Source organism: Penicillium robsamsonii (assembly GCF_028829455.1).
Source record: "Penicillium robsamsonii strain IBT 29466 chromosome Unknown utg000001l_segment0_segment0, whole genome shotgun sequence".
NCBI lineage: Eukaryota > Fungi > Ascomycota > Eurotiomycetes > Eurotiales > Aspergillaceae > Penicillium > Penicillium robsamsonii.
Window position 1 is genome coordinate 5,589,274 of NW_026643219.1, and position 13,868 is coordinate 5,603,141.

Genomic DNA, 13,868 nt, shown 5'->3' on the forward strand with positions numbered 1-13,868 from the left:
TCTACTGGCGATGGGGGCTTATGTATGTTATGGGCACGTGCCTCACGTGATCCAAGCCGGGCTCTGGCCCGTTATAATAGAGATCTTTAAGAAGCTTAATATTACTGATCGTGTGTTAGCGATTATATCGGATAACGCGTCGAATAACACGACTTTAGTATAGGCAGTTTAAGACTCTATTAACTCCTTTAAACTACCGAATAGCCCGGTGGTTATTCGAATCCCTTATCTTATATATATTATCCAGCTAAGCCTTCGCGAGCTACTTAGATCGGTGAAGGCCGATCCCCAGAACGATACTATAGATCGGAATATTTCTAATATCTAAGCCTAAGCCTAAGCTCGATCGCTCCGTGCTTCATAGAGTGAATAAGTCATTATATAAACCCTTATTAAGGTAAGTGTATCACTTTATTTATTACTTAATATATCTAATAAATATCTAGATTCGAGGGCTTACTATGTTTATTAATATAAGCCCCTAACGTCGCGATGATTTCTTCCGTCTCTAGACTAATAGAGTAAAACTTACGCCTATCTAAGATGTCCGCACACGCTAGAATTCTACCTTCTTAATGCTTTATCGTGCGAAACGCCTTAGTAAGCCCTATAATAAATACTATAATAACATTAGGACTCAGAAATATAAACTTAGTAAGGCAGAATGGCGGTAGGTCGACTACCTTCTATATATCACAGAGCCGTTCTACCGCTTTACCATAGTGCTTTTAAAGACTAAAGAGATAACGGTATATCATGTTTTTAGTATTTATAACGCCCTCTTCGAGCACTTCGAGGAATCGATTACACGACTTACTCCGAAAACTATACCTTAGAAGAAGGCGATGCTATAAGCCCTTAATGCTAGGATGGTAAAGCTTACCTCTTACTACATAAAGACGAAAGAGAGCTATAATAGTCTCTACGCGATTAGAATAATTCTTATACCCTAGCATATAGACTGCGGCATCGCCCGTCCATGGGCACCTAGGAGGTGCCCAAGGCCCGTCCACGGTGGGCCTTGGGCTATTTGGATTTTCGAGTGCCCGTCCATAACGCCCAAGGCCCACGGGCATGCCCACGGCGGGCATGCCCACGATGCCCACCATTGCATAAAGTCACCCAAAATGGACGTATAACTCGCTGACTTTGCATAATAAATAACTGTTATTTACACCTGTTTTGCCAACTCCATGTAAAATGGCAGTTTTAATCTACAACATCTATAAATTTTACTGAAATATCTATGTATATGAGAAACTAGTATATATATGATACGAATTGGAGTAAAATTTTAATCGAAATACATCATGTTGTGTGGTATTTTTATTAACTTATCAAATCATACTGTAACAGCTTAAAGATATATATTCAAGTCAGTGGTACATGTCTGGCATTTTCCATAAGTAAAATACTACTTATGGATTCTACTTTATCTCTCACTCTGGTATATTTCTTATAGGTAGATCGAAAGATAATTAGTATAATTCTTATTTTATAAGCTTATATCACTAAATTCTGTCAATTATATCACTCAAAGACTTATGTTATTATTCTGGGAGTTTTAAATCCTTCGATTATAACTCAAGATGGGCGTTTAGGTATGTTCCCATGGGCGTGCCCACGGGCGTGCCCACGGGCATGCCCATGGATAAAGACACTTATAGCCAATCAGCTTATAACATATAGTGGGTCTACACTCAATTTACGATCTATCAGATCTATACAAAGCACCCCTTTTACTAGTGATCCTCGTTTCACACGGTCGCAAGTTACCTATTATAAGTTCAGATCACTCACTCTCCTATAGTCGTTATATTATCCCTTACATCACATTAACCATGTCCTAACCTAGTGCCTATACCGCAGGGCCTTCTTCACTTCCTCCGAGCTCCCAACCAGACCTCTCCTACGTCGCCGATATATTTGATCCCAACCTTGATCTAAATATTAATCCCAGTCTCTTTAACAGCCAACAGACTTCTATCTCACTGATAGAGTCCGAGTTCACTCAACCGGCTATTCTTAATTACTCTCTCAAACGCGTCGGCCCCGATCGGAGAAAGCAGTTTATCCTCTACGACGCGATAAACACCGCGTCTAAAGTAAAGTTTATCGAGTGGTGGCGTACCACAGTACGCGGCAGCAGTACTGAGACACAATAAAGGCTACGATGGGATGCAAAACACATATCAGATATCTGGGAGAACTTCGACTAGGTAGCACATCATATTACAGGCGAACCTTTAGTCATGTGTCGGACGTGTGGGGTTACATTGCCTCATCTAAGTACAAAGCAAAGCGGCACCAATACACTTAAGCGGCATCTAGCCTCAGGTAAATGCTAAAAGGGTGGTAAAAGTAAGTCTACACAACAGTCGATTAAGGAGACTATGCAGCATATACCGGTAAGTCTTATATGATTATACCCTTTAAGATAACTAACATATTATATATTAGGCACTAGAGTTATCTTCTAACTCAAAATTCTCGAATGATGAATGGGAAAGAGAGCAGATTGAATGTCTTACCAGTCTAAACCTCCCTTTCCGGATACTTAAGAGGAAGCAATTTACTTCCTTGATTCGAATGGCATAAAAGGCTCCAGCTAAACCCACTTTACTCTATCCTCGCACTGCTTAACGCCGGCTTAAGAAATTAGTCGACGAGGAGTAACATACAATTCTCGCTACCTTACCACAAGATGCGAAGCTCTTAATCGCCCTCGACTGCTGGATATCGCCTTTTTAGTAGGCATTTATGGTAATCACAGGGTACTTTATCGACCGAGACTGGAATTACCGTGAGCTCCTACTTGGTTTCGAACCACTTGATGGGGCGCATTCTGGTGTGAATCTAAGTGAAGTACTTATGGAGATCTTTAAGAAGCTTGATATTACTGATCGTGTGTTAGCGATTACATCAGATAACGCGTTAAATAACATAACTTTAGTACAGGCAGTTTAAGACTCTATTAACTCCCTTAAACTAACGAATAGCCCGGTGGTTATTCGAATCCCTTATCTTACACATGTTATCCAGCTAAGCCTTCGCGAGCTACTTAGATCGGTGAAGGCCGATCCCCAGAACGATACCATAGATCGGAATGTTTCAGATGTCTAAGCCTAAGCCTAAGCTCGATCGCTCCGTGCTTCACAGAGTGAACAAGTCATTATATAAACCCTTATTAAGGTAAGTGTATCACTTTCTTTATCACTTAATATATCTAATAACTATCTAGATTCGAGGGCTTACTGTGTTCATTAATGCAAGCCCCTAACGTCGCGATGATTTCTTCCGTCTCCAGACTAATAGAGTAAAACTTACGCCTATCTAAGATGTCCGCACCCGCTAGAATTCTACCTTCTTAATGCTTCGTCGTGCGAAACGCCTTAGTAAGCCCTACGATAAATACTATAATAACATTAGGACTCAGAAATATAAACTCAGTAAGGCAGAATGGCGGTAGGTCGACTACCTTCTATATATCACAGAGCCGTTCTATCGCTTTACCACAGTGCTTTTAAAGACTAAAGAGATAACAGTACACCATGTTTTTAGTATTTATAACGCCCTCTTTAAGCACTTCGAGGAATCGATTGCACGACTCACTCCGAAAACCATACCTTAGAAGAAGGCGATGCTATAAGCCCTTAATGCTGGGATGGCAAAGCTTACCTCTTACTACACAAAGACGAAAGAGATCCATGGTAGTCTCTACGCGATTAGAATAATTCTTGCACCCCAGCATAAGCTTCACTTCTTCTTAAGTAAGGCGTGGGGTACATCGGAGAACGACATAAACTAGAGTGATCAGTATAAGGAAACGCTTCGCCAGTTCATAGCTCCTTACGCCCAAAGACACACTCAGACACGGTCCCTACGAGAAGAGCAACCCCCTAAGCGTCACTCAGCCAGTATAAGTGACCTAGACGCCCTCCTTGACCTTCTGCCTTACATCCACTCTAATCCATTAACGTCGGAGCACGAACTTACTAGATACCTTGAAAAGCGTACGTTATATTCACTGTTATTACGAGCAGGAATACTAATACCTATGATAGCAAGGAGAAAGGTCGATCCTTTATAATTCTGGAAGGAATATAAGAATGAATTCCTAATTCTTTCCAGTGTTGCTCGCGACATTCTCTCTATTCCTGTAATAGGCGCTGGAGTTAAACGTCTTTTCAATTCAGCACGGGATGTCTGCCACTACCGACGTGGGCGGCTGAGTGCGAAGACAGTCCAGGATATCATGATGTTCCGGTGTAAAACCCAGTTCGACATTAAAATAGAAGAACTACCCGATGAGGATACGTCCTTGGATTCAATGCAAGAAGCAGACGAACAGAGAGAGGCTGAGCTTACCACTAACATGCCTAAACCAATCAGCGATAGTGAGGATTCCGAGGATAATGATCCTGTTGGACTGATCGAGCATGAGTTTATAATGGAGAGTCAGCTTCCTCGTCCTTCTATAGTGCTAAGTACGCGGAAGCGACAGAGAAGTGAGCTAGTCGACAGCGAAGATGAGAGTAGTCCTCATCTCCCTCATTATGGAGATAAGGGTAGCACTCAAAAGCGCCCTGGTTTAAGAGAAGCAAGGAAGCGTGGCAAACCCAATAATGATCAATTTATATCGTATTAGTGTGAATGTATGAATATAATGAATACCTAAGTCATTATGCAAAGGCTTCTAAGGCTCATTTCTGACCCCGGTCAAAAAAGTGACAATGTATCAAGTTATTGTATAAAGGCTTCTAAAGCTCATTTCTGACCTCGGTCAGAAAATTGACAGTAGTATCAAGTCATTGTACATGTAATCGAATTACTCAAAAATACAGAGAGAAAAAATGCACAAATAATGCAGGTCACGAGGTCAAGAAATTCTGCTTACTAAAAAGGCCCATGGGCGCCCACGGTGTCCATGGACAATGGGCCCTAAGGGTAGGGCCCGTCCATGGGCGTATGGATAGTGCCCATCGCCCGCTTACATAAGGCCCGTGGGCACTGCCCACCCGCCCGTCCATGGGCGATGTCGCAGTCTACTAGCATAAGCTTCACTTCTTCTTAAGTAAGGCGTGGGGTAGGGTACGTCGGAGAACGACATAAACCGGAGTGATTAGTATAAGGAAACGCTTCGCTAGTTTATAGCTCCTTACGCTTAAAGACACACTTAGATATAGTCCCTACGAGAAGAGTAACCCCCTAAGCGTCACTTAGCTAGTATAAGTGACCTAGACGCCCTCCTTAACCTCCTACCTCACATCTACTTTAATTTATTAATATTAGAGCATAAACTTACTAGATACCTTAAAAAGCGTACGTTATATTCACTATTAGACTGCGACATCGCCCGTCCATGGGCACTAGGAAGTGTCCACGGCCCGTGGGCCTTTTGAAATCTAACGCCCATCGCCCACCATTATGCAAAATTAATGCAGGAATTGCCCTATTAGGCTATTTTATGTACATAACTAGTTCTTGGCAATATCCACTTTGCCAAGAGTGCCCGCATATGTCTTGGCGACGCTAAAAATGTCTCCACTTTAATGGGCATTGTCGCAGTCTAGTCTAGGATATCATGATATTCCGGTATAAAACCTAGTTCGACATTAAAATAGAAGAACTACCTAATAAGGATACGTCCTTAGATTCTATATAAGAAGTAGACGAATAGAGAGAGGCTGAGCTTACCACTAATATGCCTAAACTAATCAGCGATAGTGAGGATTCTAAGGATAATGATCCTATTAGACTAATCGAGCACGAGTTTATAATGGAGAGTTAGCTTCCTCGTCCTTCTATAGTGCTAAGTACGCGGAAGCGACAGAGAAGTGAGCTAGTCGATAGCGAAGATAAGAGTAGTCCTTATCTCCCTCATTATGGAGATAAGGGTGGCACTTAAAGGCGCCCTAGTTTAAGAGAAGTAAGGAAGCGTGGTAAACCTAATGATGATCAATTTATATCGTATTAGTGTGAATGTATGACTATAATAAATGCCTAAGTCATTATATAAAGGCTTCTAAAGCTCATTTCTGACCCCGGTTAAAAAAGTGGTAGTGTGTTAAGTTATTGTATAAAGGCTTTCAAAGCTCATTTCTGACCTCGGTCAGAAAATTGATAGTAGTATCATGTCATTATACATATAATTAAATTACTTAAAATACAGAGAAAAAAATGCACAAATAATGCAGGTCACGAGGTCAAGAAATTCTGCTTACTAAAAAGGCCCACGGGCGTCCACGACGCCCAAGGCCCGTGGGCCCTAAGGGTAGGGCCCGTCCATGGGCCTCTCCATAGGGCCCATTTCCCGCTTACATAAGGCCCGTGGGCAATGCCCACCCGCCCGTCCATGGGCGATGTCGCAGTCTAAATGAAATCGTGGGCTTTCGTGGGGGCCTAAATTCTAATGGGGGTCCACGATAGGCCGGGCCCCCGGGTGTTAGGCTTTGGGTCCAAAGGTTCGACCCTCGGCCCATTGTGGGTTGGGCTTTGCGGAAGCCTACCTTAAATCAAATTAATAGTAGTATTATCAGTATAATAAGTAGGATGATCAAGATGTATAGGCGGTCAAAGGTGCAAGAAGGCCGGTGGATCTGTCAATGGTGATTATGAAAGAACATTACAAATATGTAACGACGTTGACAGTGATATGTGTTACTGTGTGAAAAAATCTGAAGACTACTGTACTGCGTACAACAGTACGGATCTCCAGCAATTCGACCAGGAGTGCATAAGTCAATCTGGCTGGACTACGTTCAATTGCTAGCCTACTAGTGTTTGATCGGTATACGAAATGATATTAAAACGAACGGAGAAAAACGGAGAAACTTATATGAAAATTAATGAGATATGTGCTATTGACCAGCGTGTTTTGAGCGGTATCTGAACTATGAAACCAACATGTTCGATAGCAGAGCGGAGGTTGGGGCTTTCTGTCGTTGTATAGAGTTTTTTCCCACTGGGTTTTTACCTCGGCCGACAGTTAGCTAATAAAAGCTGATTCTACAAAATTACTTACACACGGCTTTCATTGAAAGGACGAGAAATTAGTGATACGGAATGGTAGAAGGCACACTAATACCACGTGACCGTGTCGAATGCCCGATAAAATTATGTGAACTTCCTCATTATCGTCCCTTGAGGATCCTAGGGCCTAGTTTATACACCGCTGCAGTAACAATTGGAGGTCATGATTGTTTTTATGATCATATGTAACCCATCAGTAGTAGCGGCCTGATTTCTACGTGGGGTTATAAGTCTGGCACGATCTAGACCTCGTCATGGTGAATAACCACGCATATACAGTATGGGCTGGAGAATTTGAATATACCTAACTCTTATGCCATGTCGTCACGTCATATGACAGACTGTGATATAAAGAAGACCAGGAGTCCGCCACACGATAAGGAATTCCGGACAGAGCATATCACAGTGAGGTTATTGTACTATCTTATCTACCATTGAAATAAGGGAGTTTCCGCCATTTAGGGTTCATTATGGAATCCCATAATGAACTGTAAAGTATTAAGATAGTAATCACGCAAAATATACGATTTTTCTTAATCAAAATGTATGTTTTTCTACTATGTAAAATAGACTTGAAAGGGTGGGGGCAGAATATACATACGGCAGAAGAAATATGGCGTGGCGGAAATGTTAGCAGAACTTTTATCAGGAAAACGGGACTTGAACTTTCAGGCAAAAATTAGGTTTAGCTCGAAACAGGACACCTTGTGTACTTATATAATCTACAGAATTCGAAGCCGGATCCTATAAATACGCTTCTTCCTCCTAATCCCTCCCCTCCTCGCTTCTGTGGCTGAATTAACTGTTTTCTTTCAAGTTTACAAAAAAGGTGGGGTCGATTCCCACAAAGTTGACTGTATTCAAATGGCTCCAAGAGGGAATGAATGCCTTGTCCCTGGCTCCATAGAAGGAATGTCTGGCTGCTAATGCAAATCACAAGAGCGGCTCTTGGGATTGCAGGTGTATCATGACATCACTTTCATGGAAATAGTCTAGGCGCCTAGCGCAGGCAGCCATTCTATGACTCAAGGTTCCGATGAGTCAGACCCAAGTCACCCCAAGTATTATTGGTCAATGCGAGTTGATTATACCAAAAATAGTTTGTAACAGAAAAGCAAAATCAAAGAGAGAGAGAGCAAATCAAAGATAAGGATCTACACCAATAGATCACATGGGACAGGGGTCAGTGCCATAAGATGATTGGTTCGCCCCTCCTGCGGCTGATCTTATTAGGTGTCTGTCACACGAGGAAAGGTTACAACGTGAAATTTACAAATTTATACCTGATATCGGGTCTACATAAATAGTACATATATTAGTAGGTACATGTATAAATTAAATGTTTAGAAAAATATTTCAAAATACTCCCCAAAATACTGATACTTTTTTTTTTTTCCAATTATACCGGAGTAAGTAACCTTGGAAACCCTTTGGGAACCAAATGATGAGATCAGCTGGTTTCCAACGCCCAAACATATCCCCCCCCCCTTCCCCTCCCCCTCAGATCCCCTTTTGCGCTCTGATGTCCCAACTAACCCTTTTACAGTCAGGTAGTCTGGTCTCATGAGCCTGGAGAAACTCGGAATCTCCCATAAGCGCCACCCCGCAGTTTATCACATACTGACTCACAGTTCTTTTCTTTCTCTTTCTCTCCCCCCCTCTCTCTCTCACCCTTTCAATTTCCATGGACCATTATCCTCTTAATCAAATTGACTCATTCGGCCATTGGAGCCTTAACGCCGAGACTTAGGTATTGGCTTATCGCCACTCAAGACAAAGAGGACCTGACAAATCACCCCAGGTGATTCAACTTCCATTGAGTTCCATAAACACTCGCTCAGCTTTCGCCATCCATCTTCCCACTCTGCCTGGTGTATTCATCCCCCCTCTCTTTTCGGAAACTTTAGCCCTGGACACCATTGACACCATTGACTACTTTTAACCTCTTATTGCCAATCACCGGCTCAAACGGTATTTAACCTGGAATGACTTCATCTGCTGGTTGGCAGCCAGCCAAACAGCCGAGCACTATGCATCGTCTCCCATCCGTTTCTAGCCTTATGTCGCCCCCAGAGACCAAACCTCTCGAGAGCTTTTCTGTCTCACTTTCACCTTTTACAAAGCCTCGAGATTCCTCAGCTCGTGACATACAGCTTCCACCCATCTCAGCTGATCGAAAACGGACACAGTCAGAGATGGATCTCCCATCACCACCCGTGACTCCCTATACGGGGAACAAGAAGAGCAATGCCCACGCCTCGGACCAAATTGAAAGGGATTTGGGATCCCCCAGGGACCCCGTCCTTTTCCCCCCCAGGATTCCGTTACTGACGTTGCTACGGATGAGCCGCTGTTCGGCCCCGTTCACCCTCCATCTGCAGAGGCACTTGTGGAAGAGCACATGAATTCTCATATGGCAATGTTTCGCAATAAGTTGAACAAACCCACACGAGATGAATATCTCTTGGCACTCTCCTGTGTTCCTATCGTTTCGACCCAGTACAATCGCAACCCGGCTGCTTGGGCTCGAGAGGAACGGGAGACGCTGGAGCGCCAGATGGTCATGATGAACCGCTATCGCCCAGGAGATTACGAACCCAAGTTGAAGAAGATTGCTCCCGCTCCCGCGAAAAGATTGGGCACACAGCCGCGCGTGCAGCGAACCCGGGTCAAACGCACCCCTAAATCCACCCCCAAGCAACAGGTGTTTGACAACTTTGATCCCCCCCAAACCCCACTTACCAAACCGCGTGTCTTGGGTACGAATCGTGATGACACCGATTATCACGCACTCAAGGACTACTCGCCCCCGGCAGAAACCCTAGGCAGTAATGCTAAAGCATTGAAGGCCGATTGGAAGGGGCAGATGTTGGATTTGAGCAATGACCCGGACAGAAATCTTCTCAGTCCCGCCGAGCTCAATCTTGCCTCCACTCTGAGACTTTCATGTGCGACCTATCTATGCAGCAAGCGTCGAATTTTTGAAGCTCGGGTCCGAGCTCTTGGTGTTGGCAAAGAGTTCCGCAAGACGGATGCTCAACAGGCTTGCAAGATTGATGTCAATAAAGCCAGCAAACTTTGGACCGCTTACGAACGTGTGGGTTGGTTTAAAGCTGAATATTTCCATCAATACCTAGCATGATATCGCAGGCTACGTGTTTGATGGTACTCGTGGACAACGATACCACCAATTCACAGTTGTGTGTTGCTTCCATTACAGGCTGAGCCATTAAAGGCACCGTTTCCAATGACTGACCCCCCCCCCCCCCCCCCCCCCTGCACCCCAATGTCTACCACTGTGCAATACAGCCCTCGATTATTAATTCCCATTTGAGTGCTCTCAGCTCTCTGCATCAAGACAAATGTATGGGTGTGTTCCCGCGAACCCATATTACTTCTTGGCTTTTCGGTTTCTTTTTTCCAGTTGTTATTTCGCTTTTTACGACTCCTTATGACACATTCTTTTCTTTTTGAGATTCCCCCCTTGGCTTTTGATTTTTTTATTTTTTTTTATTTTTTTATTTTTTTATTTTTTGATACTTTTTGCATACAGACAGATCCCATGGGCATTTGATTCTTTCCAACTTTGGTTATGGCGTTTGGGTGCTTCACTTCAGTTTCGCTTTGGTCTAGAATGGCAGGCTTGGTTAGCCACTGGTGTTTTCTCTATTGCGATTGAATTTTATTGCTTGATCGTTCTTTTCAGAATAGCACATAGGATAAGGCTTGATACCCTGACCAGATATGGATTCCCTACACAATGAAACATGAAATTGATAAAAATACATTAAAGATCACAATATAAACCAATATAAACCAAATAAATAAAATATTCAATTGATATATTGATATATTCAAAGTATTGTTTCTAATTTAAACACCAAAGATAAAGCGGTGGGGCGCAATCGTAATCATCCGGCAGCCCGGCGCCACCTTTTTTTGACGTATCCCCCCCTTCTTGTATCATCTTTCCCTTCACTCCAAATATTGACCATCAAATTTCCTATTTGAAATCATCTTGGTCAGCCATGTCTCAGGAGGTGACTCGTGCCGAGTCCATCGAGGAACAGGAGCGTGCAAGGGATGGCGACAAGAAGCCAAAGTCTCGTCGACCAGCCAGTAGGTCTCGCGATCTCATCAACCCTTTGTCACCAACTAACTTGTTACCAGATACTGCTTTCCGCCAGCAAAGATTGAAAGCGTGGCAGTGAGCTTGATATTCCTGTACTGCCCCTGGACCGTGCTAACCTTCCAGACCAATCTTAACCCCTAAAAGCGTTCTACCTCTGTTTTTCATCGTGGGCGTTATCTTTGCGCCAATTGGCGGTGTTCTCCTCTGGGCAAGCTCTCTAGTATGCCTAATTTCATACCTTTATCCTGACAGAACATCTCTGACGAGCTGTGTGATCTAGGTCCAAGAAATTTCCATCGATTACTCCGACTGCGCCGAACAGGCACCGACCGAGCACTATGGTTCCGTTCCTCATTATTCGGCGACTTTCAAATCTTCCGAGTCCATATCGACACCCCTCTGGCGCAAGTCCGTCAATGAGTCTGGACCCACTATTTGTACTCTTGTTTTCGAGGTTCCGAACGAGCTTCCAGCACCGGTTTTCATGTACTATCGCCTCACCAACTTTTATCAAAACCACCGCCGATATGTTCAGTCGCTCGATTTGAATCAGCTGAAAGGAGACGCTGTCTCCTACCATACGATCAAGGGTGGCACGTGTGACCCATTAGCGGTCAATACCACGGCTGAGAAGGTATACTATCCATGTGGACTGATTGCCAACTCATTCTTCAACGACACCATTGGGATGCCCCAATTCCGAGATCCGATTGCATCCGGGAACGAAAAAGGTGGAAAGCAATTCTACGAGATGACCGATAAAGGCATTGCGTGGGACAGTGACAAGGAACTCATCAAGAAGACAAAGTATAAGTTGGAGGAAATGCAGCCACCCCCAAATTGGGTCTGGGCGACCGAGAACGGCGCCTATAAAGAGTTTCCCAATTTACATGAAAATGAAGCTTTCATGGTTTGGATGAGAACGGCTGGTTTGCCATCGTTCAGCAAGCTTTCCCGCCGTAACGATACCCATGGCATGCCTGCTGCAACATATACCATTGATATTGTTGATCGTATGTGTTTACTACCACCTCTTGTCTGCACTTACTAATCTTTTAGGCTTCAATGTCACTGAATATGATGGAACCAAGTCGATCTTGATCTCTACTCGAACAGTGCTTGGAGGCAAGAATCCCTTCATGGGAATCGCCTATGTAGTTGTTGGTGGAATCTGCGTCGTTCTCGGGGCTCTGTTTACTGTCGCACACTTGGTGCGTCCGAGGTATGATCTATGATATCCTTTGAATATAGCTCTAAACATGGCTAACCTCTTTACCAGAAAACTTGGTGACCACACCTATCTTACTTGGGATTCAAATCAACCGACCACTGCTATCGCTACGGGACGGGATAATGCCCCCTAAGATACCTTTTTTTTGGCGTTTTCTGTTTCAATATGCCCTGTAAATAATTGTGTTCAATGACCTCATCCTCGAATCTTTGACATACCAATCGTTTTATCTTCTCCGATCCTTTTTAACATGCTACCCCTTGCTCAAGACATTCCCGCATGACGCAACATTCTTTATGGAATTTGACAGGTTATATGATACCCCATACTGGTCAATCTCGAGACCGATGGTTCTTTTCTTGACTCTAAGTCCACTCCTTTTGTTTTGTTTTTCTCTCTTTTGAAACAGGTGTGAAGGGGAACCGAAACCAGGGCTTCTTAACACCATGGTCCGCCACTCATTTTTCCAACTCGTGGTTCTTGTCACCCTTTTTCTGCAGGGTCGGTGCAGCCCCTTTGCCCTTCAGAAAAGAGGCGCCTGTGCTACTGAAGACCCCAGTGCAGGTTTCTTGCATGAAGTAGGCCGTCTCAAGTCGGATGAAGCCAACCCTGCTGGTTCACAGGCCCGGCAGGCTCCGATCGAGATCGAGACCTGGTTCCATATCATCAGCAGCAAGTCAGAGTCCACTGAAGTCACCGAAGACATGATTAATTCTCAAGTCAGTTGCTTCTTTTTCGACGCGCATCTTAGTGCTAATTCATTTTACCTACAGTTCTCCATTCTACAACGATCCTATGCTGACTCTGGCATCTCCTATCGATTACAAGGTGTGACTCGTCATACCAATGATACGTGGGCGAGTAATTCGGATGATATGGCAATGAAAAGGACCCTTCGCAAAGGGAGCTACCGAACATTGAACGTTTACTTCCAAACCAATCTCCAGGCCTCTCCTGGACAAGCAGGACGCGCTTTCGGGCACAGGGGTGCAGTCACCAACACTGACCTGGCATCAAGCGTTCTTGGGTTCTGCACCTTGCCTGATCCTAGTGTCAATGCCAGTAGCCCATCTTCTCACTATGTCAAGGATGGCTGCAATATTTTGGCCAAAACAATGCCCGGTGGCTCCTTGGATCTCTACAATCGAGGTGGAACTGCCATTCACGAGATTGGACACTGGAATGGCCTTTTGCACACATTCCAAGGGGGATCTTGCTCAACAGATAACCCTGGGGACTACATAAGTGACACGCCACAGCAGTCCACCCCGACAGATGGATGTCCAGCACAGAAAGATTCGTGTCCGGAGTCCCCTGGACTGGACGCAGTCCATGACTTCATGGATTATTCATCTGATGTATGTTATGAGCGCTTCACGCCCGGACAAGGGGAGCGCATGCGGAGCATGTGGATATCCATGCGCGAAGGGAAATAGCGCGGAAAGAGATTGACAACAAGTTCAATGCGAGCTC

At 44.2% G+C, this 13,868-nt stretch overlaps 6 protein-coding genes across 6 annotated transcripts; all 6 read left to right on the plus strand.

Moving 5' to 3' along the window:
- Positions 1–575: 575 nt before the first annotated feature.
- N7447_002174 (HAT dimerization) lies at positions 576–836 on the plus strand (the record flags this gene model as incomplete). Its single annotated transcript, XM_057226449.1, has 2 exons — positions 576–654; positions 700–836. 2 exons carry the CDS (start codon positions 576–578, stop codon positions 834–836), a joined length of 216 nt encoding a protein of 71 aa, XP_057090465.1.
- A 775-nt stretch (positions 837–1,611) lies between these two features.
- N7447_002175 (uncharacterized protein) lies at positions 1,612–2,320 on the plus strand (the record flags this gene model as incomplete). The annotated part of the gene is made up of 3 exons (XM_057226450.1): positions 1,612–1,688; positions 1,973–2,135; positions 2,168–2,320. The coding sequence occupies 3 exons, from the start codon at positions 1,612–1,614 to the stop codon at positions 2,318–2,320; spliced, it is 393 nt and encodes a 130-aa protein (XP_057090466.1).
- Positions 2,321–2,393: 73 nt separating this feature from the next.
- N7447_002176 (HAT dimerization) lies at positions 2,394–4,648 on the plus strand (the record flags this gene model as incomplete). The annotated part of the gene is made up of 4 exons (XM_057226451.1): positions 2,394–2,408; positions 2,461–2,533; positions 3,846–4,075; positions 4,100–4,648. The coding sequence occupies 4 exons, from the start codon at positions 2,394–2,396 to the stop codon at positions 4,646–4,648; spliced, it is 867 nt and encodes a 288-aa protein (XP_057090467.1).
- A 4,369-nt stretch (positions 4,649–9,017) lies between these two features.
- On the plus strand, positions 9,018–10,174 carry N7447_002177 (SWIRM domain-containing protein; the record flags this gene model as incomplete). The annotated part of the gene is made up of 2 exons (XM_057226452.1): positions 9,018–9,332; positions 9,380–10,174. The coding sequence occupies 2 exons, from the start codon at positions 9,018–9,020 to the stop codon at positions 10,172–10,174; spliced, it is 1,110 nt and encodes a 369-aa protein (XP_057090468.1).
- Positions 10,175–11,060: 886 nt separating this feature from the next.
- N7447_002178 (CDC50/LEM3 family protein) lies at positions 11,061–12,528 on the plus strand (the record flags this gene model as incomplete). The annotated part of the gene is made up of 6 exons (XM_057226453.1): positions 11,061–11,151; positions 11,203–11,239; positions 11,288–11,384; positions 11,445–12,177; positions 12,224–12,386; positions 12,444–12,528. The coding sequence occupies 6 exons, from the start codon at positions 11,061–11,063 to the stop codon at positions 12,526–12,528; spliced, it is 1,206 nt and encodes a 401-aa protein (XP_057090469.1).
- Positions 12,529–12,841: 313 nt separating this feature from the next.
- Positions 12,842–13,831, plus strand: N7447_002179 (zinc metalloprotease; the record flags this gene model as incomplete). The annotated part of the gene is made up of 1 exon (XM_057226454.1): positions 12,842–13,831. One exon carries the CDS (start codon positions 12,842–12,844, stop codon positions 13,829–13,831), a length of 990 nt encoding a protein of 329 aa, XP_057090470.1.
- Positions 13,832–13,868: the final 37 nt, after the last annotated feature.